Consider the following 27,080-nt stretch of genomic DNA (forward strand, 5'->3'; position numbering starts at 1 on the left):
TGGCAGAAAAACTCAGTTACCCAAGAGGTGAGCACATAGCTAAACTCTTTTCCTTCGCTTCTTTGATGGTATCAGAACTGCTTTGAAGAGTTTCCTTGAAAAACAAAGCTCCCCAGATTGCATTCCTGGGGGCTGTCAAAGAAACTGTAAGCCTTTAATAAGCCCTCCAGCACCTCTGGTATCTGGATACTCGGGGGACTTGGAGAATCCTTACTTCTCTGTTTTTTGGTTTGCCTGTTTCTTGGGACCGCCGGGACGCAGCGATCCACTTCGATATTGAAACTGTGCCAAGGCTAAGGCTTAGGTGGAAACAAATGGAATATATCCTTGTCACTGACCCGGCTTTGCCGGCATGCCCCCTCATCATCCCAAGTGCCCCTGTGGGCTTCCTCCCACCTGCCTGCCTGCTTCCTTTACGAGAGGCTAAGCCGACACCACGCGAGTGTGTATGCGCTGGGGACGGAGCCACCGAAGCGAAGCCCTGTCGGAGGAGTTTCGGGCGGGAGTGGGAACGGCTGGGCGTGGGGTCAGCAACAGCGCCACCCGGCAGGGTGGGGGGAGCCAGGCTTGTCAGAGCCAGAGCGCGTCACCGTCGCCGCAAGAGACGCCGCGCTGCCCAATTGGCAGAGGCGCTCCCTAGCAGCCTGGTGGGAGCAGAGATATAAAAGTGCTCCAACAAACCCGGAGCTGGCGTGCCGACCGCGGGCTGGTGGCGGACGGCGCGGTGCTCCAGGAGTCCGGGCTCCCTGGCTCCTCGGGACGGCCTTGCATGCTCTGCGCCCCGCATCCCTGCTGCGCGCTCCTAGCCCAGCGGGAGGGGACGCCCGGCCCGCAGGCTCCCAGGGGAGGGGTGGCTCCTGCAAAATGGTCCCTCACCTCTTGCTGCTCTGTCTCCTCCCCTTGGTGCGAGCCACCGAGCCCCACGAGGGCCGGGCCGACGAGCAGAGCCTGGAGGCGGCCCTGGCCGTGCCCAATGCCTCGCACTTCTTCTCCTGGAACAACTACACCTTGTCCGACTGGCAGAACTTTGTGGGCAGGAGGCGCTACGGTGCGGAGTCCCAGAACCCCACGGTGAAAGCCCTGCTCATCGTGGCTTACTCCTTCATCATTGTCTTCTCACTCTTTGGCAACGTCCTGGTCTGTCATGTCATCTTCAAGAACCAGCGAATGCACTCGGCCACCAGCCTCTTCATCGTCAACCTGGCAGTTGCCGACATAATGATCACGCTGCTCAACACCCCCTTCACCTTGGTAAGGGGCCCGCTGCCTGCCGCCCCACCTTCTGTCTTCGTCTCCCTTTCCTCTCTCAATTCTCTGGCTTCCCTCTGCCATTCTGTGTCTCTCTGTGGGTCCCCACTTCTCTCTCCACGTCTCTCTTCCTCCTCATTTCTCGTCTCCTCTGCCTCTGTCTTCCTGTCCTAGTCTCTTTTTTTCTCTCCTCTGTCATCTCGGTTCTTGTCTCTCTCCTGTTTTTCTTAGTCTTTCTTTCAGTCTCTGTCTCTCTCTCTGAAGTCTTTCTGTCTCTCTTCTCTGTCTCTATCTCTCAGTGTCCTTATCTTTTTTTTCTGTCTTTCGGCCTCCCTATTGGTCTGTCTCTGTCTCCTCACCTCTTATCTCTTTTTCTTGTCAGTCCCTGTGATTTTATTTTTCTATTCTCTCTCCTCTCCTCTCCCTACCTCTCCTCTCTTCCTCTCTCTCTCCTGCCTCACTCTCTGATTCCTCTCCACTTCTTTCTGTCTCATCACCTTATCAGCCAGAGCTTCTGCGGAGGTGGCATTGGGTAAATGGTTTGAGTGTCTGCAGCCAGCTGGAAATGAATGACCATTTCCTGTTTAATCTCACTGGGTCTGGGCTTGCTTGATAATTGAGCAGTAAATCAATGACCCTGAAATGTCAGCAGAGATGATCAGGTCCCCCTCCCTCTGAATTGCAGCCTATTCAGTGCCCACCCGTACCCATGGGATGCTGCTTTGTGCTACAACTGAAATATCAAACAATTGCTAATTGTTAATGGAACATTAAGTGCATTTTCCCAGACCACTTATTTAAAGTGCATTTCCCTTCTGTGGGTTGATAATGAGGCTGTGTTTGAGGTCTGCATTGAGGAAGAAATGAGGGGAGGTGGGCTTGGGCCCCAGAGATTGGGCAGGCTGGGGGCATTCGCACATTGGCAGCTGATGGGATTCTTCCCCAAGCCCTGGCTACTTAGCACTGGTGGTGTCCTGCTGTGACCCGGGAGTGTGGCTCTCATGGATGATTTGGGACTGTGAGGGCGATGACTGAGCAACCATGGTGACAGTTATACTGCATGTTTCTCTAGTGTGTTATATTTTTTCACTTTATGGAATAACTTTGTTATTTGAGTGATTACTAAAGCAATATCTATTAATCCCTCTTTGTCTCTCTCCCCGCTATCTCTCATACACAACCAGATATAACAGACAAGCAAAAAACACAGGATGAACCCCCACAAGTCCATCACCTGTGTGAACATCCTTCCAAATCTTATATTGAAAAAGTACGCTCACATTCTCTTTCTCATCCTCACTTATTAGAATATTACTCACATTTTGCAGATGAGAAAACTAGGGCACAGAGAGGTTCAATCCCTTGTCCAAAGCCACCTGGCCAGTAGTTGGCAGAGCCAGGATGAGAATTCCATCCCCTAACTCAAATCCAGAGGTTGGTCCACTAACCAGCTAGCTGGGAGTGAAGGACACTCTTGGACAATGTTTAGCTTCTGCTACTCCAAACCCTGGACTTGTTCTGATCTCCTTTCAGCCTACGTCTAACATATTGATGGCCACTCGGTATCCCCTGGGCATTACCCAAGGATGAGTGGGCTTTCAAATACTCCCCTCCTCCCTGGGTATCTCAAAGCACAAGACAACAGCATCCCTGCCACCCGTTGGCACCTCCCTTGGTTTCTGACCTGAGAACCTACAATGGTGCGGTTGGGCTGCGCTACCCAGGTTGGGAACTGGGAAGCCACAGAACATGGGCTTTTTTGCTGCTGCCCAGAGCCAGGATACAGGGCTGGATCTGCAGCAGACACAAGAAGGGTAGGGAGGCCATGGACGTGAGGACAGGCTACACCTGAGAGCTGGCAATACCTGCCCCAGAGATCTCCTGCAAGAGACAGGATGTCAAGGTCCTCAGAACCCAGCACCCCCTCCAGTATGAGCCAAAGCAGCTTAGCCTTGAACCTGACGCATCAAGCTGCCCCAATCCAAACTCGGATTACAGCTTATAAGGCGCTGGCAGGTAGGAAAGGAAGAAGGTTGTGGGGAGGGGCTTCCAACCCCTCAGCCTACTCAGCACAGGCTCCCCCACTGGGAAAGGCATCACTGCCTTTGCCTGATTGGCAACAATATCCTTCTTCCCTGGTCTCCCTTCCTATCCGCTTCATCTACTGCAGTCAGCATGAAGCCTAGCTCTGATGATGGAGAGAAAAGCAATTACTTACAGTTCCCATGGTAGACAGAGATAGATGCACACAGAATGTAGTGGAGCCTGGAGGAGGGAGTCTTTCATTCTGACCCATCAGAGTCCCATGAGAGGGTCAAAGGAGACTGCAAAGAATGTGACATTTCAATGGGACCTGGCTGAATAGGAATTTCCCAGGTCGAGATGAACACTTAGTGCAGACAGAGGGATCAGGGAGAACAAAGGCATCGAAGCATCAAAGTTCATGGTGTGTTGAGGGAACGTTGAGTGGCTCAATGAAGCTGAAGCATCAAGAAGTGCAGTGCAGGAGTGGGCAGGGGAGGGAGAAGCGGAGATGGCCAGAAAGAAAGGCGGGTCCCAGGTTGTGAAGGGGCCTGGATACTCTGTCCTGAGAGCCAGGATGATTTCAAGCAGGAGGGTGACAACAATATGATTGTGGTTAGCAGAGATGCTGTCAGGAGTGTGAAGGCTGAATTCCAAGGTGACAAACCTGGAGAACTGGGAAAGCTGTTCAGAGGCTATAATAGTCTGAGGGAGAGATAACGAGGTACCCCACAAGGCCCATGGCCTTGGGACTGAAGAAGAGGGAACAGTTTTGAAAACCAGTGAGAGGCAGAACTGGTTGGATTTGGTAATTCCAATGTGAGAGGTAAGAAGTAGGAATAGCTGAAGATTTCTAGCTCTATAATGTTACTGAACTGCTCAAAAGCCTCAATGGCTCCTCCCTGCCCTCCACAAAGAAAGTAACATCCCTGGTCTGTTGTCCTAGTTTCAAGATCTGGCCAGACTTGTCATGACTCTCGTTCACACACTCCAGACAAACCAATCCACTCCTTATTCCCCAAACAGGTCCTGGGATTTCTGATCCAGTGCCAATGCCTTTTGTCCTCATCTCCACGTGTGCAAATCCCTCCTCAGTTCAAATGTCTCATATGTTGTAATAATGGCAGTTGATAGCGTTAAGTACTTGCTATGTACTAGGCACTGTTGTACCTACTTTACATGTGTTATCAATCTTGATTGATGTAACAACCATGTGAAAAGGGTTAGCCCATTTTACAGATGAGGAAAATGGGGCTCAGAGGGCCCAATGCCTTGCCCAAGGTCACAGTGATCAGTGGCAAACACTCTGCTGTAAGTCACTACATTATACTCCTTCTCTTGGGCCGACTTGCCCTATTTCTATGCCTCTGTGCCTCTGCCCACTCCCATCCCTACCTGGTGGCCCCATTACCCTTTAATCAGTCTCTACAGAGCACTGATTACTTTCTGTCTTGCACTTGAGTTGAGCCCTCCTCTGCCCTGGCTGCAAACTCCTTAATCAGAGTCAATGCTCAATCTCTCTCAGGCATGGGATGTTACTCACAGGAGCTGCTCAAGTACTAATTGAATGAGTAAATAGTGCTGGGTGATGGGGGATAAGGACCGGGCCTGCTTCTAGGGCCCTACATGGTTTTGGGAGCTTGTCTTCTCTCCCCACACCTGTCCACACCTCTCCAGGTCCCTGGGTCTCCTCCCCAGATGATGACTTGCAAGGCCAGTTTAGCCAAGATTTGCCAGCACAGCCCACATGCTATGTTGTGACAATTCAGATGTGTCTCCTCTACTAGAGTGAACTTGTGTGGACTAAGAATGAATTTTGTTATTTCACATAAAGATAGCTACTATTTACTTCTAATAATATCCGAACAATCTGCCAGACCTTGTGTTTTGCCCTTTACAGACATTTAAAAAATTTAAACCTTACACTAAGCCTATAAGGAAGAGATTTCTGAGGGCTTTTTTTTTTTTTTTTTTTTTTTTTTTTGCAAATGAGGAAACAGATTCAGAGAGGTTACCTATCTTGCCCAAGCCCTCACAGTAAGAAACTATTAGAGGTGGGAAGTCCAACTACAAAGCACACATCCTTCCCAGGCTCTCCTGGCACCTAATGGAGCCTGGCCCAGAAGCATGATCAGGGTTTGTTGAATTGAATGAATGAAAATGAGTTGTGCTGGAGAAAATCACGTTTACTCCACAATTCAGTAACATAGACAGAAAGAAGGGAGGAGCTGGAGGAATCCTCCTGAGGGCATGCTCCTCAGAGACCTCTAGGGATGGGTGTCAAAGTCAAGACCTGTCTCTCTCCTAACATCTTTGGGCTCATCTCCAGGTTCGCTTTGTGAACAGCACATGGATATTTGGGAAGGGCATGTGCCATGTCAGCCGCTTTGCCCAGTACTGCTCACTGCACGTCTCAGCACTGACGCTAACAGCCATTGCGGTGGATCGCCACCAGGTGAGGGCACCTACCCCTAATGCTCTGCTCTTCCCTCTCTTGCTTCCCTCTCCTGGAAGTTGCAGGGGCTCTGAAGACAGTGTTTTAGCCCAGTTTTCAATGAGTGTGTTTCTCTTCTCATTGATCCACATGAACACATAGATTAGGGATATTAAACCCTTTGTCTTAATTGTCACAGAAGTTATTAGTCTGTTGATCCAATGAATACTCATTGCTGGCATTTTCTTTTTTGTTTTTCTTTTTTTTTTTTTTGAGACAGAGTCTCACTCTTGTCGCTCAGGCAGGAGTGCAGTGGCACCATCTCGACTCACTGCAACCTCTGCCTCCTGGGTTCAAGCAAATCTCCTGTCTCAGCCTCCTGAGTAGCTGGGATTACAGGCGCCCACCACCACGCCTGGCTAATTTTTGCACTTTTAGTAGAGATGGGGTTTCGCCATGTTGGCCAGGCTGGTCTCGAACTCCTGACCTCAGGTGATCCACCCCCCCCTCAGCCTCCCAAAGTGCTGGAATTACAGGCGTGAGCCATCATGTCCGGCCATTGCTGGCATTTTCTGTCTCAGAAATTAGTGAGCTTGTTTTGAGGATAGGAAAAGCAAACCTGAAAAATCACAGATGAAAGGAGAGAGGAGTAATTGCAGGCCAGAGATGAGTGAGAGATGAATGTTCACCAATTCAGGCTGTTCAGGCAGAAAACAAGCCAGGATGTCCAGGTGGCAGGAGCAGGCATTGCAGTGGAGCATGGCGGCCCTGGGTCAGGAAGGTATTCTAACAGTTCTGCCCCCATGGGAAGCTCATGGGTATATATGGTGAAAAGGAACTGACCAGGACATCTAAGTAGGACAGCTTCGTGACAGGCGCCTTTTCCATGCTTACTCAATGAACTCACGTTGTATGCTTAGACCTATGCTGAATTATAGAATGGAGGCTCAGGAAAGTGCATATGTAGCTTTTCTGAGATCATGTGCCTGTGAATGGTGACACTAGGATTAGGACTGAGGTCTGTCTGGCTCCAAGCCCATGTTCCAGTCACTAGACCATGCTGCTCTGAGAAGACTCAAAGGAATCTACAAGGCCATATTATAAGGGCCACCAGACACAGAAAGATGAGATTTCTTCTGAGTAGCACCATGAGATGCAGCAAGGACCACAGGATAGGAGGCTTCAAAGAAGCAAATTCAAAGATACAGTCCAATGTGGGAAGAATTCTCTCACAGAAGTGTCTAAAGGTGGTCAAACCTGCCTGGGAGGCAATGAGTTTCACTTCACCAGCCATATTAGAGCAAAGTGAGGATGACAACTTGATGGGGAGGTATTCGAGGAGATTCCTGCATCTGATAAGGAATGGGACTAGTCAAAATTTGAGATCTCTTTATCTCTGAAATGCCATAATTTTGTTAGAATCAACTCTTAATTTATGTTGCAGGTGCTTTAGTGTAAAGTGTGAAAAGTTTGCACACAAATATTTCCTGCCTTTTCTTAACCGTCTCCCTTAATTTAACTAGAAGGACTTCTGATTATTTTACCTGGCCTATGCTTACCCCAGATTAACGCAACCGAGCATTGACCATGGGCTAAGGGTGGGTCTGGGGAATGGGGGCAAAGCCTTGCTCATGTTGACCATGTTACTGCAACATATACCCCAACAAGGGGCTCTGTCCCGAGGCCAACAGAGTCCTTGAGAAGTGCTTGGAGCCTCTGCCCCAGGCTGCCACTCCCTTCAGCAATCTGAACACAAGAGTATGAGGGGCAGAGATGGCTGAATCCAGAACGGAGATGTGCTGTCAACTTCTGAAGCCTCATTGCTTCCTCCCATAAAACCTTGAAAACATTGGGAGGAATAAAAAAAGCTCAGGACACAGCCAGGATGTCCAGTGTGTTCTGGGATGGCATCTAGAGGTGGTGCCAGCTCTTCCTGACCTCTTCCCCCAACCCTGGACTAACCTATCCCAAATGCCTTTTTCAAAAAATAATGTTTCTCATCTGAAAATGAGGATGGTTTTAAATCCCTAAGTCTTTATTTAAACATTTTAGGATAACTGATTGATATACAGTAGCAACTCCATGATGCATTTCAGCCCGAAGCCTGTAACACTGACTTTATTATAGTTGTGTGAGAGCTGGGCCCTGGTGCGGTTTTAGTAATGACTTTCATAAACATGTTGGGGGTTCCCACATAAGTGTCCGTGCAGCTTCCCAGGATGAGTGATGAGAATGGCCTCTTCCTGTCTGTCAGCTCAGACCCTCTTAGAGTCCATCATAACTTAAGGGGTCCAGAATCATGGGAAGATGAGCTCAGGTCCCGAGGAGGTGGGGGCTGACCATGGGCTTGCTCCTCTCCCAGCCTTGCTGTGGTGCCATGCAAGCAGCTTTACTCCTGGACCCCTCCCCAGTCCTCTCACTGGACCCTGGTTCAGCCTGAGTATGACCAGCGGGGCAGATGACCTGCCCCGGGTCTCTGAATCCAGATGACCCTTTCTTTCCTCCTCTGGAGGTGGGCTGTTGGATGGGGCATGGCTGGGCCTCCTCTCCCCCAGCAGCTACCTGGTGTAGCTCAGGGGCTCAATAATGAACATAAGCGGTGCTTGACTTTATCAATAGGGCCTGCCTTATGTGACAAGTGAGCTGTGCCATCCAGATTTCTTTTTATTTATTTATGTATTTTCATTTTTTTAAATATATAGAGACAGGGTCTCACTGTGTTGCCCAGTCTGGTCTAGAACTCCCGGGCTCAAGTGATCCTTCTGCCTCAGCCTCCCAAAGTGCTGGGATTACAGGCACGAGCATCTGCGCCTGACCCAGATTTCTGATTTGCCCCAAAACGTCTTCAGTTAGTGATGTGGTTTGCTTGTTTTCCAGGTCATTATGCACCCCTTGAAACCCCGGATCTCAATCACAAAGGGTGTCATCTACATCGCTGTCATCTGGACCATGGCTACGTTCTTTTCACTCCCACATGCTATCTGCCAGAAATTATTTACCTTCAAATACAGGTGAGGTGAATTCGTAGGTATCCACCTGGGGACTTGTGTCTTCTCCCGAATCAGGCTCGACCAAGGGATACTTGAGGCCCCCAGGAGCTCACAACTCTCTGAGTAACTAGTACCTGCCTTACTGAGTCTTTCTCTGGCTCGCTCCCATTCTGTTACCTCCTGGTCCATGCCTGTCCTCTACATTTTGTCTGCTTTCTCTCTTCTTTAGCTTCTCCCTTATTCTCTTTCCGGGTTCTCTGCAAGGACAAAGCAATAATTATCAGCATCTGTCACCAGGGTGCCGTACTTACACAGCCTGAGATCCGAGTCACCAAGGCCTTGTTGAAAAGGAGCAAGGTGTAAACCTCTCACACTATCTACAAACAAAATCTGCATGCACCTGAGCCTGAGACAGGCTTCTCTACCTCCCCCACCTACCGTGCATGTTTATCATATGCTCTCACTGAATGAGAACGTCTTTCTTTCAACACTCAGTTTTTTAAAACTTCAACTGGTTCATTAGGTGATCTCCCTGCTGGACTGTCAGTTTGGGAAGAACTGGCCCTGTTTCTTTGTTATGTCAGTGATCTCAACACTTAGCTTACCACCTCCACATAACAAGCTCTTGGTACATATTTACTGAATGAATGAATCATCTTAGAGTGATTTTTTTTTTTTTTTTTGAGACAGAGTCTCGTTCTATTGCCCAGGCTGGAGTGCAATGGCAGGATCTCAGATCACTGTAACCTCCGCCACCTGGGTTCAAGCAATTCTCCTGCCTCAGCTTCCCAAGTAGCTGGGATTACAGGCATGCACCATCATGCCTAGCTAATTTTTTGTATTTTTAGTAGAGACGGGGTTTGTGTTGGGCAGGCTGGTCTCGAGCTTCTGATCTCAGGTTATCCGCCCATCTTGGGCTCCCAAAGTGCTGAGATTACAGGCATGAGCCACCACGCCCGGCCCCATAGAGTGATTTTTGTCATTTATTGATGGTGGTGGTGTTGGTCACTGGTGTGTCTTTTTTAAAAAATATTTTTTATTATACTTTAAATTCTGGGGTACATGTACACAATGTGCAGTTTTGTTACCATGGGGGTTTGCTGCACCCATCAAACTGTGCCATGGGGGTTTGCTGCACCCATCAAACCGTCACCTACATTAGGTATTTCTCCTAATGTTGTCCCTCCGCTAGCCCCCCACCTCCCGACAGGACCCACTGTGTGGTGTTCCCCTCCCTAGGTCCATGTGTTCTCATTGTTAAACTCTCACTTATGAGTGAGAATATGTGGTGTTTGGTTTTCTGTTCTTGTGATAGTTTGCTGAGAATGATTGTTTCCAGCTTCATCCATGTCCCCACAAAGGACATGAACTCATCCTTTTTTATGGCTGCATAGTATGCCATGATGTATGTGTGCCACATTTTCTTTATCCAGTCTATCATTGATGGACATTTGGGTTGGTTCCAAGTCTTTGCTATTGTTAATAGTGCCGCAGTAAACATATGTATGCATGTGTCTTTATAGTAGAATGATTTATAATCCTTTCGTTATATACCCAATAATGGGATTGCTCAGTCAAATGGTATTTCTAGTTCTAGATCCTTGAGGAATCATCACACTGTCTTCCACAGTGGTTGAACTAATTTACACTCCCACCAACAGTGTAAAAGCATTCCTATTTCTCCACATCCTCTCCAGCATCAATTGTTTCCTGACTTTTTAATGATTGCCATTCTAACTGGCATGAGATGGTATCTCATTGTAGTTTTGATTTGCATTTCTCTGATGACGAGTGATGACAAGCATTTTTTCAAATGTCTCTTGGCTGCATAAATGTCTTCTTTTGAGAAGTGTCTGTTCATATCCTTTGCCCACTTGTTGATGGGGTTGTTTGTTTTCTTGCAAATTTGTTTAAGTTCTTTGTAGATCCTGGAGATTAGCCCTTTGTTAGATGGATAGATTGCAAAAATTTTGTCCCATTCTGTAGGTTGCCTGTTCACTCTGATTGCTAATTTCTTTTGCTGTGTAGAAGCTCTTTAGTTTAATTAGATCCCATTTGTCTATTTAGGCTTTTGTTGCCATTGCTTTAGGTGTTTTAGACATGAAGTCTTTGCCCATGCCTATGTCCTGAATGGTATCCAGGCTTTCTTCTAGGATTTTTATGATCCTAGGTCTTAGTTTAAGTCTTTGATCCATCTTGAGTTGATTTTTGTATAAGGTGTGAAGAAGGGGTCCAGTTTCAGTTTTCTACATATGGCTAGCCAGTTTTTCCAACAACATTTATTAAATAGGGAATCTTTCCCCCATTGTGTGTTTGTGTCAGGTTTGTCAAAGATCACATGGTTGTAGATGTGTGGTGTTATTTCTGAGGGCTCTGTTCCATTCCATTGATCTATATCTCTGTTTTGGTACCAGCAACATGCTGTTTTGGTTACTGTAGCCTTCTAGTATAGTTTGAAGTCAGGTAGCGTAGCGTGATGCCTCCAGCTTTGTTCTTCTTGCCCAGGAATGTCTTGGCAATGCAGGCTCTTTTTTGGTTCCATATGAATTTTAAAGTAGTTTTTTCCAATTCTGTGAAGAAACTCCGTGGTAGCTTGATGGGGATAGCATTGAATCTATAAATTACTTTGAGCAGTATGCCCATTTTCATGATATTGATTCTTCCTATCCATGAGCATGGAATGTTTTTCCATTTGTTTGTCTTTTCTTCTGTTGAGCATGGTTTGTAGTTCTCCTTGAAGAGGTCCTTCACGTCTCTTGTAAGTTGTATTCCTAGGTATTTTATTCCCTTAGTAGCAATTGTGAATGGGAGTTTGCTCATGATTTGGCTCTCTGTTTGTCTGTTATTGGTGTATAGGAATGCTTGTGATTTTTGCACATTATTTTGTATTCTGAGATTTTGCTGAAGTTGCTTATCAGCTTAAGGAGATTTTGGGCTGAGACGATGGGGTTTTCTAAATATACAATCATGTCATCTGCAAACAGAGACAATTTGACTTCCTGTCTTCCCATTTGAATATCCTTTCTTTCTTTCTCCTGCCTGACTGCCCTGGCCAGAACTTCCAATACTATGTTGAGTAGGAGTGGTGAGATACGGCATCATTTTTTATGCTGGTTTTCCAAGGGAATGCTTCCAGCTTTTGTCCACTCAGTATGATATTGGCTGTGGGTTTGTCATAAATCGTTCTTTTTTTTTATGCTTTAAGTTTTAGGGTAGGTGTGCACAACGTGCAGGTTTGTTACATATGTATACATGTGCCATGTTGGTGTGCTGCACCCATTAACTCATCATTTACATTAGGTATATCTCCTAACGCTATCCCTCCCCCTTCCCCCTATCCCACAACAGGCCCCACTGTGTGAGGTTCCCCTTCTTGTGTCCATGTGTTCTCATTGTTCAATTCCCAACTATGAGTGAGAACATGTGGTGTTTGGTTTTTTGTCCTTGTGATAGTTTGCTGAGAATGATGGTTTCCAGCTTCATCCATGTCCCCACAAAGGACATGAACTCATCATTTTTTATGGCTGCATAGTATTCCATGGTGTATATGTGCCACATTTTCTTAATCCATTCTATCGTTGTTGGACATTTGGGTTGGTTCCAAGTCTTTGCTATTGTGAATAGTGCCACAATAAACATATGTCTGCATGTGTCTTTATAGCAGCATGATTTATAATCCTTTGGGTGTATACCCAGTAACAGGATGGCTGGGTCAAATGGTATTTCTATTTCTAGATCCCTGAGGGATTGCCACACTGATGTCCACAATTGTTGAACTAGTTTACAGTCCCACCAACAGTGTAAAAGTGTTCCTATTTCTCCACATCCTCTCCAGCACCTGTTGTTTCCTGACTTTTTAATGATGGCCATTCTAACTGGTGTGAGATGGTATCTCATTGTGGTTTTGATTTGCATTTCTCTGATGGCCAGTGATGATGAGCATTTTTTCATGTGTCTGCTGGCTGCATAAATGTCTTCTTTTGAGAAGTGTCTGTTCATATCCTTTGCCCACTTGTTGATGGGGTTGTTTTTTTCTTGTAAATTTGTTTGAGTTCTTTGTAGATTCTGGATATTAGCCCTTTGTCAGATGAGTAGATTGCAAATCTACTCATCTCCCATTTTCTCCCATTCTGTAGGTTGCCTGTTCACTCTGATGGTAGTTTCTTTTGCTGTGCAGAAGCTCTTTAGTTTAATTAGATCCCATTTGTCAATTTTGGCTTTTGTTGCCATTGCTTTTGGTGTTTTAAACATGAAGTCCTTGCACATGCCTGTGTCCTGAATGGTATTGCCTAGGTTTTCTTCTAGGGTTTTTATGGTTTTAGGTCTAACATTTAAGTCTTTAATCCATCTTGAATTAATTTTTGTATAAGGTGTAAGGAAGGGATCCAGTTTCAGCTTTCTACATGTGGCTAGCCAATTTTCCCAGCACCATTTATTAAATAGGGAATCCTTTCCCCATTTCTTGTTTTTGTGAGGTTTGCCAAGGGTCAGATAGTTGTAGATATGTGGCATTATTTCTGAGGGCTCTGTTCTGTTCCATTGATCTATATCTCTGTTTTCGTACCAGTACCATGCTGTTTTGGTTACTGTAGCCTTGTAGTATAGTTTGAAGTCAGGTAGCGTGATGCCTCCAGCTTTGTTCTTTTTTGCTTAGAATTGACTTGGCAATGTGGGCTCTTTTTTGGTTCCATATGAACTTTAAAATAGTTTTTCCAATTCTGTGAAGAAAGTCATTGGTAGCTTGATGGGGAAGGCATTGAATCTATAAATTACCTTGGGCAGTATGGCCATTTTCACAATATTGATTCTTCCTACCCATGAGCATGGAATGTTCCTCCATTTGTTTGTATCCTCTTTTATTTCGTTGAGCAGTAGTTTGTAGTTCTCCTTGAAGAGGTCCTTCACATCCCTTGTAAGTTGGATTCCTAGGTATTTTATTGTCTTTGAAGCAATAGTGAATGGGAGTTCACTCATGATTTGGCTGTCTGTTATTGGTGTATAAGAATGCTTGTGATTTTTGCACATTGATTTTGTATCCTGAGAATTTGCTGAAGTTGCTTATCAGCTTCAGGAGATTTTGGGCTGAGATGATGGGGTTTTCTAAATATACAATCATGTCATCTGCAAACAGGGACAATTTGACTTCCTCTTTTCCTAATTGAATACCCTTTATTTCCTTCTCCTGCCTGATTGCCCTGGCCAGAACTTCCAACACTATGTTGAATAGGACTGGTGAGAGAGGGCATCCCTGTCTTGTGGCAGTTTTCAAAGGGAATACTTCCAGCTTTTGCCCATTCAGAATGATATCGGCTGTGGGTTTGTCATAGATAACTCTTATTATTTTGAGATACGTCCCATCAATACCTAATTTATTGAGAGTTTTTAGCATGAAGTGTTGTTGAATTTTGTCAGAGGCCTTTTTGGCATCTATTGAGATAATCATGTGGTTTTTGTCATTGGTTCTGTTTATATGCTGGATTATGTTTATTGATTTGCGTATGTTGAACCAGCCTTGCATTCCAGGGATGAAGCCCACTTGATCATGGTGTATAAGCTTTTTGATGTGCTGCTGGATTCGGTTTGCCAGTATTTTATTGAGGATTTTTGCATTGATATTCATCAGTGATATTGGTCTAAAATTCTCTTTTTTGTGTGTGTCTCTGCCAGGCTGTGGTATCAGGATGATGCTGGCCTCATGAAATGAGTTAGGGAGTATTCCCTCTTTTTCTTTTAATTGGAATAGTTTCAGAAGGAATGGTACCAGCTCCTCCTTGTACCTCTGGTAGAATTCGGCTGTGAATTCTTCTGGTCCTGGACTTTTTTTGGTTGGTAGGGTATTAATTATTGCCTCAATTTCAGAGCCTGTTATTGGTCTATTCTGAGATTCAGCTTCTTCCTGGTTTAGTCTTGGGAGGGTGTATGTGTCAAGGAATTTATCCATTTCTTCTAGATTTTCTAGTTTATTTGCGTAGAGGTGTTTATAGTATTCTCTGATGGTAGTTTGTATTTCTGTGGGATCAGTGGTGATATCTGCTTTATCATTTTTTATTGCATCTATTTGATTCTTTTCTCTTTTCTTCTTTATTAGTCTTGCTAGTGGTTTATCAATTTTGTTGATGTTTTAAAAAAACCAGCTCCTGGATTCATTGATTTTTTTGAAGGTTTTTTTGTGTCTCTATCTCCTTCAGTTCTGCTCTGATCTTAGTTATTTTTTGCCTTCTGCTAGCTTTTGAATGTGTTTGCTCTTGCTTCTCTAGTTCTTTTAATTGTGATGTTAGGGTGTCAATTTTAGATCTTTTCTGCTTTCTCTTGTGGGCATTTAATGCTATAAATTTCCCTCTACACATTGTTTTAAATGTGTCCCAGAGATTCTAGCATGTTGTGTCTTTGTTCTCGGTGGTTTCAGAGAACATCTTTATTTCTGCCTTCATTTCGTTATGTATCCAGTAGTCATTCAGGAGCAGGTTGTTCAGTTTCCATGTAGTTTTGCAGTTTCTGAGTGAGCTTCCTAATCCTGAGATCTAGTTTGATTGCACTGTGGTCTCAGAGACAGTTTGTTATAATTTCTGTTCTTTTACATTTGCTGAGGAGAGCTTTACTTCCAACTATGTGGTCAGTTTTGGAATAAGTGCAGTGTGGTGCTGAGAAGAATGTATATTTTGTTGATTTGGGGTGGAGAGTTCTGTAGATGTCTATTGGGTCTGCTTAGTGCAGAGCTGAGTTCAATTCCTGGATATCCTTGTTAAGTTTCTGTCTCGTTGATCTGTCTAATGTTGACATGGGGGTGTTAAATTCTCCCATTATTATTGTGTGAGAGTCTAAGTCTCTTTGTCAGTCTCTAAGGACTTGCTTAATGAATCTGGGTGCTCCTGTATTGGGTGTATATATATTTAGGTTAGTTAGCTCTTCTTGTTGGATTGATCCCTTTACCATTATGTAATGGCCTTCTTTGTCTCTTTTGATCTTTGTTGGTTTAAAGTCTGTTTTATCCAAGACTAAGATTGCAACCCCTGCCTTTTTTTGTTTTCTGTTTGCTTGGTAGATCTTCCTCTATCCCTTTATTTTGAGCCCATGTGTGTCTCTGCACGTGAGATGGGTTTCCTGAATACAGCGCACTGATGGGTCTTGACTCTTTATCCAATTTGCCAGCCTGTGTCTTTTAATTGGAGAATTTAGCCCATTTACATTTAAGGTTAATATTGTTATGTGTGAATTTGATCCTGTCATTATGATGTTAGCTGGTTATTTTGCTTGTTAGTTGATGCAGTTTCTTCCTAGCCTCGATGGTCTTTACAATTTGGCATGGTTTTGCAGTGGCTGGCACAAGTTGTTCCTTTCCATGTTTAGTGCTTCCTTCAGGAGCTCTTTTAGGGCAGGCCTGGTGGTTACAGAGTCTCTCAGCATTTGCTTGTCTGTAAAGTATTTTATTTCTCCTTCAGTTATGAAGCTTAGTTTGGCTGGATATGAAATTTTGGGTTGAAAATTTTTCTTTAAGTTTGTTGAATATTGGCCCCCACTCTCTTCTGGCTTGTAGAGTTTCTGCTGATAGATCCGCTGTTAGTCTGATGGGCTTTCCTTTGTGGGTAACCTGACCTTTCTCTCTGGCTGCCCTTAACATTTTTTCCTTCGTTTCAACTTTGGTGAATCTGACAATTATGTGTCTTGGAGTTGCTCTTCTCAAAGAGTATCTTTGTGGCATTCTCTGTATTTCCTGAATTTGAATGTTGGCCTGCCTTGCTAGATTGGGGAAGTTCTCCTGGATAATATCCTGCAGAGTGTTTTCCAACTTGATTCTATGCTCCCCATCACTTTCAGGTGCACCAATCAGAGGTAGATTTGGTCCGTTCACATAGTCCCATATTTCTTGGAGGCTTTGTTCATTTCTTTTTATTCTTTTTTCTCTAAACTTCTCTTCTTGCTTCATTTCATTCATTTGATCTTCTATCACTGATACCCTTTCTTCCAGTTGATCGAATCGGCTACTGAAGCTTGTGCATTCATCACATAGTTCTTGTGCCATGGTTTTCAACTCCATCAGGTCCTTTAAGGACTGCTCAGCATTAATTATTCTAGTTAGCCATTAGTCTAATCTTTTTTTCAAGGTTTTAACTTCTTTGCCATGGGTTTGAACTTCCTACTTTAGCTCAGAGAAGTTTGATTGTTTGAAGCTTTCTTCTCTCAGCTCATCAAAGTCATTCTCCATCCGGCTTTTTTCCATTGCTGGTGAGGAGCTGCGTTCCTTTGGAGGAGGAGACGCACTCTGATTTTTAGAATTTTCAGTTTTTCTGCTCTGTTTTTTCCCCATCTTTGTGGTTTTATCTACCTTTGGTCTTTGATGATGGCGACATACAGATGGGATTTTGGTATGGATGTCCTTTCTGTTTGTTAGTTTTCCTTCTAACAGTCAGGACCCTCAGCTGCAGGTCTGTTGGAGTTTGCCGGAGGTCCACTCCAGACCCTGTTTTCCTGGGTATCAGCAGCAGAGGCTGCAGAACAGCAAATATTGGTGAACAGCAAAGGTTGCTGCCTGATCGTTCCTCTGGAAGTTTTGTCTCAGAGGAGTACCCGGCCATGTGAGATGTCATTCTGCCCCTACTGGGTGGTGCCTCCCAGTTAGGCTACTCGGGGTCAAGGACCCACTTGAGGAGGCAGTCTGTCTGTTCTCAGATCTCAAGCTGCATGCTGGGAGAAGCACCAATGTCTTCCAAGCTGTGAGACAGGGACATTTAAGTCTGCAGAGGTTTCTGCTGACTTTTGTTTGGCTATGCCTTGCCCCCAGAGGTGGAGTGTACAGACGCAGGCAGGCCTCCTTGAGCTGCAGTGGGCTTCACCCAGTTCAAGCTTCCTGGCTGCTTTGCTTACCTACTCAAGCCTCAGCAATGGTGGGCGCCCCTCCCCTAGCCTCGCTGCCGCCTTGCAGTTTGATCTCAGACTGCTGTGCTAGCAATGAGTGAGACTCCGTGGGCATAGGACCCTCTGAGCTGGGCGCGGGATATAATCTCCTGGTGTGCCGTTTGCTAAGACTGTCGGAAAAGCGCAGTATTAGGGTGGGAGTGACCTGATTTTCCAGGTGCCATCTGTCACCCCTTTCCTTGGCTAGGAAGGGGAATTCCCTGACCCTTGCACTTCCCAGGTGAGGCAATGCCTCACCCTGCTTTGGCTCATGCTAGGTGTGCTGCACCCACTGTCCAACAATCCCCCATGAGGTGAACCCAGTACCTCTGTTGGAAATGCAGAAATCATTTGTCTTCTGCATCGCTCACGCTGGGAGCTGTAGACTGGAGCTGTTTCTATTTGGCCATCTTGGAACCACCCCATAAATAGTTCTTATTACTTTGAGATACATTCCATCGATACCCAGTTTATTGAGAGTTTTTAGCATGAAAGGGTGCTGAATTTTGTTGAAGGCCTTTTCTGCATCATTGAGTTAATTGTGGTTTTTGTCATTTGTTCTGTTTGTGTGATGCATCATATTTATTGATTTGCATATGTTGAACCAGCCTTGCATCCCAGGGATGAAGCCGACTTGATCATGGTGGATAAGCTTTTTGATGTGCTGCTGGATTCGGTTTGCCAGTATTTTATTGAGGATTTTTGCATTCATGTTCCTCAGGGATATTGGCCTGAAATTTTCTTTTTTTTGTTGTGTCTATGCCAGGTTTTGGTATCAGCATGATGCTGGCCTAATAAAATGAGTTAAGGAGGATTCCTTCTTTTTCTATTGTTTGGAATAGTTTCAGAAGGAATGGTACCAGCTCCTGTTTGTACCTCTGGTAGAATCTGGCTGTGAATCCGTCTGGTCCTGGACTTTTTTTGGTTGGTAGGCTATTAATTACTGCCTCAATTTCAGAACTTGTTAGTGGTTTATTCAGGGATTTGACTTCTTCCTGGTTTAGACTTGGGAGGGTGTATGTGTCCAGGAATTATCCATTTCTTCTAGATTTTCTAGTTTATTTGTGTAAAGGTGTTTATAGTATTCTGTGATGGGAGTTTGTATTTCTGTGGGATCAGTGGTGATATCCCCTTTATCATTTTTTATTGCATCTATTTTATTCTTCTCTCTTTTCTTCTTTATTAATCTTGCTAGTGGTCTATCAGGTTTGTTGATCTTTTCAAAAAACCAGCTCCTGTTTTCATTGATTTTTTTGAAGAGTTTTTTGTCTCTATCTCCATCAGTTCTGCTCTGACCTTTGTTATTTCTTGCCTTCTGCTAGCTTTTGAATTTGTTTGCTGTTGCTTCTTGAGTTCTTTTAATTTTGATGTTAAGGTGTCAATGTTAGATCTTTCCGGCTTTCTCTTGTGGGCACTTAGTGCTATAAATTTCCCTCTGCACACTGCTTTAAATGTGTCCCAGAGATTATGGTATGTTGTGTCTTCATTCTCCTTGGTTTCAAAGAGCATCTTTATTTCTACCTTCATTTCGTTATTTACTCAGTAGTCATTTCGTAGCTGGTTGTTTAGTTTCCATGTAGCTGTGTGATTTTGAGTGAGTTTCTTTTTTTTTTTTTTGAGACGGAGTCTCACTCTGTCACCCAGGCTGGAGTGCAGCGGCATGATCTCAGCTCACTGCAAGCTCTGCCTCTCCTCCCTCAGCCTCCCGAGTACTGGGACTACAGGCGCCCACTACCAAGCCCGGCTAATTTTTTTTGTATTTTTAGTAGAGACAGGGTTTCACCATGTTAGCCAGCATGGCCTCGATTTCCTGACCTCGTGATCCGCCTGCCTCAGCCTCCCAATGTGCTAGGATTACAGGTGTGAGCCACCGTGCCGGGCCTTGAGTGAGTTCCTTAATCCTGAGTTCTAGTTTGATTGCACTGTGCTTTGAGAGACTGTTATGATTTCTGTTCTTTTGCATTTGCTGAGGAGTGTTTTATTTCCAATTATGTGGTCAATTTTAGAATAAGTGTGATGAGGTACTGAGAAGAATGTGTATTCTGTTGATTTGGGGTGGAGAGTTCTATAGATGTCTATTAGGTCCATTTGGTCCAGAGCTGAGTTCAAGTGCTGAATATCCTTGTTAATTTTCTGTCTCAATGATCTGTGTAATATTGACAGTGGGGTGTTAAAGTCTCCCACTATTATTGTGTGAGAGTCTGAGTCTCTTTGTAGGTCTCTAAGAACTTACTTTATGAATCTGGGTGCTCCTGTATTGGGTGCATATATATTTAGGATAGTTAGCTTTTCTTGCTGCATTGATCCCTTTACCATTATGTAATGCCCTTCTTTGTCTCCTTTGATATTTGTTGGCTTAAAGTCTGTTTTATCAGAGATTAGGATTGTAACTCCTGCTTTTTTTTTTTTTTTTTTTTTTGAGATGGAGTTTCACTCTTGTTGCCCACGCTGGAGTGCAATGGTGCAATCTTGGCTCAACGCAAACTCTGCCTCCTGGGTTCTCCTGCCTCAGCCTCCTGAGTAGCTGGGATTATAGGCATGCATCACCATGCCCAGCTAATTTTGTATTTTTAGTAGAAACAGGGTTTCTCCATGTTGGTCAGGCTGGTCTCGAACTCCTGACCTCAGGTGATCGGCCCATCTCGGCCTCACAAAGTGCTGGGATTACAGGCATGAGCCACCATGCCAGGCTTCATTTGTTGTGTTAGATGAGCTTCCTTAGAGACAGATTTTTTTTTATATACTTTAAGTTTTAGGGTACATGTGCACAACGTGCAGGTTTGTTACATATGTATACATGTGCATGTTGGTGTGCTGCACCCATTAACTCATTATTTAACATTAGGTATATCTTCTAATGCTGTCCCTCCCCCCTCCCCCCACCCCACAACAGTCCCCAGTGTGTGATGTTCCCCTTCCTGTGTCCATGTGTTCTCATTGTTCAGTTCCCACCTATGAGTGAGAACATGTGGTGTTTGGTTTTTTGTCCTTGCAGTAGTTTGCTGAGAATGATGGTTTCCAGCTTCGTCCATGTCCCTACAAAGGACATGAACTCATCGTTTTTTATGGCTGCATAGTATTCCATGGTGTATATGTGCCACATTTTCTTAATCTAGTCTGTCATTGATGGACATTTGGGTTGGTTCCAAGTCTTTGCTATTGTGAATAGTGCCACAATACACATACATATGCATGTGTCTTTATAGCAGCATGATTTATAATCCTTTGGGTATATACCCAGTAATGGGATGGCTGGGTCAAATGGTATTTCTAGTTCTAGATCCCCGAGGAATCGCCACACCGACTTCCACAATGATTGAACTAGTTTACAGTCCCACCAACAGTGTAAAAGTGTTCCTATTTCTCCACATCCTCTCCAGCACCTGTTGTTTCCTGACTTTTTAATGATGGCCATTCTAACTGGTGTGAGATGGTGTCTCATTGTGGTTTTGATTTGCATTTCTCTGATGGCCAGTGGTGATGAGCATTTTTTCATGTGTTTTTTGGCTGCATAAATGTCTTCTTTTGAGAAGTGTCTGTTCGTATCCTTCACCCACTTTTTGATGGGGTTGTTTGTTTTATTCTTGTAAATTTGTTTGAGTTCATTGTAGATTCTGGATATTTTTTGCGATAAAGGCAGGTGCACCTGCAAGTGGCTAATTGAGGCAGTGCTCCCAGGAGCAATGGGAAAGAGAGTGGCAGAGGCTGGACCAGGACCAGGGAGAGACTAAGGAAGGGTATGATTTCAGAGGAAGCTGCCCCTGCCCCACAAGAGGCTCTGGGGCAGAACTGAAAATGCGGAGTTTGTCTCACCTTGAGGCCAGGTAACTGGGCTTTCCTATTTCTCTGTCTCTCAGTCTTTTGTTACAGGTCTTTCCTAGGAAAATTGGAAACTCCCGGCCAATTATGGCTGTAGTGAATCGTGGGAAGGGCCTTGAGTGGCCTTAGGGGAGTCCTAGGCACCTAGAAGATCACAGGTGCCAGCTGTTTCTTGCTAGGGAGTTGGTTCTCCAGACTGGCAAAGGGGCTCTGCAGGGATCCAGGGAGTGTCTGCCACAGGAGCCATGTGCCACCCCACCTGCAACAAGCACACACACACACACACACACTCTCACTCCTGTGACAAAAGCAGGGTCAAGAGAAACATTTCCGGAAGGCGGATTTCAACTAATTTATAAAGGCCCCCTCCAGGAATTCTAGGACATTGAAATGAATCACACACCCAGGCCTCCCAACATCCAGGCTGCCCTTCTACCTTTCTACATGGAGGACTTTTTTTTTTCCCCCTAACAAAAGCAAAGGAAGTTTCCTCTCTCTTTTGTTAGTGATGACCACTGGGACATAGAACTAGAGCACCAAGCCACATGGATATTCCTAAAAAGGCTGAAGAGGACAGGGGTACATTCCATATAAAATAAATACTTGTTCTATGAGTGGCTGAAGGGATGTTAGTTCAGGCTTTACCACTCATATGCTCAAGATCCATCATTTCTTTTCTTTATGCCTTAGTTTTCCCTTTAAAATGGAGAAGTAGAACAATGGGAAATTCTAGGATTTCCTCAAGGATGAGTTAGTTTTCAACCTGGGAACACGAGCATTTCATTCCTTCATTCAACAAATATTTATTGGGCTAGGAATTGCACAAGATTAAGAGAACACAGAGAAATTCAGGTGTATTATTTACCTCTATGCAATTACCAGCCTAGTGGGGGAGGCAGAAATGTAATCAGATAATTAGGCTACAGCATCAAAAGTGCTATATTAGATGGATGTACCAGGAGCCCAGTGGAAGGAGAGGCCAGTGCTTCTTGGGATGAAGCCTTTCCACACTAATATCTGCTTTCTGTTACCTCTTTCTCCCTCCCCACTTCCTGCCCCCAGTGAGGACATTGTGCGCTCCCTCTGCCTGCCAGATTTCCCTGAGCCAGCTGACCTCTTCTGGAAGTACCTGGACTTGGCCACCTTCATCCTGCTCTACATCCTGCCCCTCCTCATCATCTCTGTGGCCTACGCTCGTGTGGCCAGGAAACTGTGGCTGTGTAACATGATTGGCGATGTGACCACGGAGCAGTACCTTGCCCTGCGGCGCAAAAAGAAGAAGACCATCAAGATGTTGATGCTGGTGGTGGTCCTTTTTGCCCTCTGCTGGTTCCCCCTCAACTGCTACGTCCTCCTCCTGTCCAGCAAGGTCATCCGCACCAACAATGCCCTCTACTTTGCCTTCCACTGGTTTGCCATGAGCAGCACCTGCTATAACCCCTTCATATACTGCTGGCTGAACGAGAACTTCAGGATTGAGCTAAAGGCATTACTGAGCATGTGTCAAAGACCTCCCAAGACTCAGGAGGACAGGCCACCCTCCCCGGTTCCTTCCTTCAGGGTGGCCTGGACAGAGAAGAATGATGGCCAGAGGGCTCCCCTTGCCAATAACCTCCTGCCCACCTCCCAACTCCAGTCTGGGAAGACAGACCTGTCATCTGTGGAACCCATTGTGACTATGAGTTAGAGGAGGTTGGGAAGAGGGAGTGGGAGGGGTCTGTCTCTACCTGAGGCAGGGAAAGAGAGCCTATTCTCACACATGATCTTCAGAGTGCTGGAAACACACTCCTGCAGAAGCTGTAGGACTCTTGAATTCCTTGGAAACTATCCAGCCTCCTAGCCCCATGTGATGTGAAAACTAAAAGGCACCACCAACTAGACATGTGTTCATAAATTCCCATCTAAGAAACACTGGGAGGCACAGCAGCCTAGATCTCTGAGGAAGAGGAGCGAGGATAACTTTGGCCCAGATGGGGGCTGAATCATTCAACTGCCTCCATCTATGGGGCAGCTGCTGCCTTACAGCCCTTCCTACTGCTGAGCATCCCGAAGGGAGACCTAAATCATACTTTGGGTGTGGTGACCCAGATGCACAGAGCTCTGCTTGAAACAGGTACACGGGCCAGGGAAATGCCAGCAAGCCAGAGAGGGCATGGAGATTTTTATGCCTCACTTTCTGGAGTCACTGGGCCATGATGAATCGTAAGTCTTCAGTGGCCTAGCAATATCCAGGCAAGAAAGGACAAACTTTGGTTCCTTAAAACAAAGGGAAATTATTATTGCCACTTAGCAAAATTCAGAAAACACACACACACACACATACACACAAACAAAATCACTGTCTTATCCCATCCATTTGTGATAACATCTGTGAACATGCTGTGGCTCTATTTGCAATGTTTTCCTTTGTGTGTGTGACTGTGTGCATGTGTGCATGACCTTTTTTTTTCTTTTTTTTTTTTTTGAGATGGAGTCTCACTCTATCACCCAGGTTGGAGTTCAGTGGCATGATCTCGGCTCACTGCAAGCTCTGCCTCCCAGGTTCACGCCATTCTCCTGCCTCAGCCTCCCAAGTAGCTGGGACTACAGGCACCCACCACCATGCCTGGCTAATCTTTTGTACTTTTAATAGAGACGGGGTTTCACCGTGTTAGCCAGGATGGTCTTGATCTCCTGACCTCATGATCCGCCTGCCTAGGCCTCCCAAAATGTTGGGATTACAGGCATGAGCCACTGCGCCCGGCCCTTTTTTTCATTTATACTTTTTCATTTAGGTTCTAATGATTAACAGAAACAGGGGTACCTTTCCCAAGGATGTCCACCAGAAGAGTTGAAGAAGAGGTGAGAAGAACCCAAGGTGAAGCCTGTCACCACGCAGAGAGAACTGCCCCCTATTGTAGACGGTGGTGGGAAGGGCCTGGCTCACATGCCCCTCCTTAGAGGCAGCCTCAAGATGAACCAGGGAATCAAACTCAACCAGGAGGCATGATTGCTTCTCTCCTGCAATTCCACAAAAACAAGTGGTCATGAAACATTGTTCTGTTTTCACAAGAGATGAAGGAGCAGGCTTTCCAATATGCTGGAAGTAATTGTGCTTAGACACCTCATCCTCCCAAGCTGTCTAGAAAGGCCATTTCGCTGTGTTGTCTGAATAATGAGGGTTTTGTCACACCATTTCTCAAAAGGAGATTCGCTGTCAACATCATTTTAGTGGTTCAGGTGTCAATTTCACTTACAGAAACTTATGCCTCCTTAAGAAACCTCAATTTTTAAGGGTCTAACGTGCCACAGAAATCTCATTCCAGGGACTGATTGTTTTTAATCACCTTCCGTCTGGTCCTGAGTGACTCACTGTGTCACCCAGAAAAGAGACCTGTCAGGCAGAATCAAGCTTAATTCACCTGCTCTAAACAATTGCTACTGACACACTGCTTTTAGATTTTCTTCTAGCACCAGATAAACTCTGAAAGCAAAGCATGGATATGAGCTCAGTAGGAAACTAAGGTTTGAGGGAGAGTTTGTCACTTAGACCTCTTGGCTGTTAACTGAAACTGAACTTGGTCACGTCATCTGCTTCCCTGTAATGAACTATGAGGGTTCTTTATCCTAGTTTCTATTTATGAAGATGGTTGAAAATTTTCAAGACAAGATTTTGAAAACTCACTTACTGAATTATGGGCAAAACCGTGACTTTCATTGGGCAGACAGAGTCTTCTAAGCCCACAGGGATCCCCAGATGGATTTTTCGGCACAAATGGCTCATGTGCCTGTACTTATTATCTCTGTGGTGTGTCAAGAAGTAGCTAATGGTTTCATCTGAAAGCTGCCATAGAAATTCTATGAACCAGAATGAGACAAGGCAGCAGGCACACAGAAGGTTTATCCTGCTCTGGGAAGCATGGAGGATGTTGCACTTCACTCCTCTCTGAGGGTGTCTAGGAATACAGAAGCTCCTTGACTTACATCTCAATAACCCATTGTAAGTCCAAAATATTGGAAGTCGAAAATGCATTGAATAAACCCAACCTACTGAACATTGTAGCTTAGCCAAGCCTACCTTAAATGTTCTGAGAACACTTACATTAGCCTACAGTTGGGAAAAATCATTCAACACAAAGCCTATCTTGTAATGAAGTATTGAATATCTCATGTAATTTATTGAATCCTGTACTCAAAGTGAAAACCAGAGTGGTTGTATGGATATGCGAAGTATGGTTTCTACTGAATGTGTATTGCATTCACATCATCATAAAATTTTTAAAAATCCTAAGTTGAACCATTGTTAGGGACCTTCAGTACTGCCAAGTCCCAAAGAAAACCTTTTTTCTCTGGGGAGCACCCACTGATGGCTCATTAGATCTGTCCCTTCCCCGAGGTCCCTGTGTGCCTTTGAGCAAAAAGTGACTTGTGTTTGTGAAGGTAAAATTTGTGAAACTTGAGTTTTTCCAATGTGCTGTAAAGTGTTTTATTGTAAATTGCTCATCTCAATAAAATTTACTTCAGGTGTGTGGACTGTGCCTCTTGGACTTACAATTATGTCACAACTGGTAACCTTTAAAATGGGGTCAGCAGGGATTAGAGGAAGGGAGCATGAAGAGTATCTACTCAACCCCGCATTTTACAGATGCTGAGATTCAAGCCCTGAGAAATTAAATAGCAAGTTGAGGATCCTCTGCCTCTTTGTCTAGTGTTTCTTCCACTGATCAGCTGCCCAAGTTCCCTCTTTTGTAGTTATAAATCTGTGCTGCATGTTTTAACCTGGGACTCCATCTATTCCTCAGTGACTCATGAGGCGATAAAGCTGCCACTCAAGCCTTGAGAGCAATTCTCCTACTTGGCAGTGTGCAGTGCACACCACATTCCCTGTGTTTACCATTCTGCCACTGTAGCCTGGGGTCCTACTATCCTACCAGGTAAGCTGGGTAAGCCTTCATTACATATGTAATTACCTGATGCCATTCAGTGTTCAGGAAATTAGTTTCAAACAATTTCACAGAAGGTTGTAAATAGGGGTAATTTGCTAAGCCTAGAGAAAAATTTGAAAGAAAAATGAAAGGTGTGGGAGAAGGAGAGGGAACTAAGAATTTGTTACCACTGCCTATGTGCAGTATTGTGCTAAATGCCTCAGAGCCCATTATCTCACTCACCTTCACAGCAGTCCTCCAAGGTGGGCATTATTACTGCAGATGAGGAAACAGAGGCTCAGCTAACTTAGACAGCCTGCTAAAGATCATGCACAGCTCAACTGGGAAAAGGCTATCCTCTTGGAGATTAGGTTCTGAGAAGGTGTGTAGAATAGAATCTTAATTTTTAAAAAATCTAACATTCTCCAAATTTCCCTGATTAAGAGACATCTTTTTTGGTAAAATCTATCAACCATCCTAAAAAACTAGTGCTTGAGTTCCATACTTTGGGAATTGCTTAACTAGATGAGCTCCAAAGTCTCTTGCAGCTCAGTGGTCAAGGAATCCATCATTGTAGTACAGGCAAGATCTATGACTGCTTTGTGAGGTCAATTCTGATTAGAATTATCTTCCAAAAAAGCTTCTAAGTGACTCCCAAGTTGCTGAATCCTGCTTAATTGTCTTAGTCCGTTTTGAGTTGCTGTAAAGGAATACTTGAGACTGGGTAATTTATAAAGAAAAGAGATTTATTTGGCTCACGGTTCTGAAGGC

General features: G+C 44.7%; 1 protein-coding gene across 3 annotated transcripts; it reads left to right on the forward strand.

Moving 5' to 3' along the window:
- The first annotated feature begins 522 nt into the window (after positions 1-522).
- Positions 523-26,239, forward strand: GPR83 (G protein-coupled receptor 83). Of its 3 annotated transcripts, none has more exons than XR_004033688.1 (5): positions 523-1,251; positions 5,600-5,725; positions 8,582-8,715; positions 22,468-23,607; positions 26,187-26,239. XR_004033688.1 is itself a non-coding variant. In XM_003253005.3 (4 exons), exons 1-4 carry the CDS (start codon positions 865-867, stop codon positions 23,090-23,092), a joined length of 1,272 nt encoding a protein of 423 aa, XP_003253053.1. In that variant the 5' UTR covers positions 523-864; the 3' UTR covers positions 23,093-25,922. The 3 variants fall into 3 exon arrangements, 1 of the variants encoding a protein (XP_003253053.1); XR_004033687.1 differs by lacking the exon at positions 26,187-26,239 and adding an exon at positions 24,180-25,922; XM_003253005.3 differs by lacking the exon at positions 26,187-26,239 and having other exon boundaries at positions 22,468-25,922.
- The last annotated feature ends 841 nt before the right edge of the window (positions 26,240-27,080 follow it).

This window comes from Nomascus leucogenys, chromosome 15, assembly GCF_006542625.1.
Source record: "Nomascus leucogenys isolate Asia chromosome 15, Asia_NLE_v1, whole genome shotgun sequence".
Lineage (NCBI taxonomy): Eukaryota > Metazoa > Chordata > Mammalia > Primates > Hylobatidae > Nomascus > Nomascus leucogenys.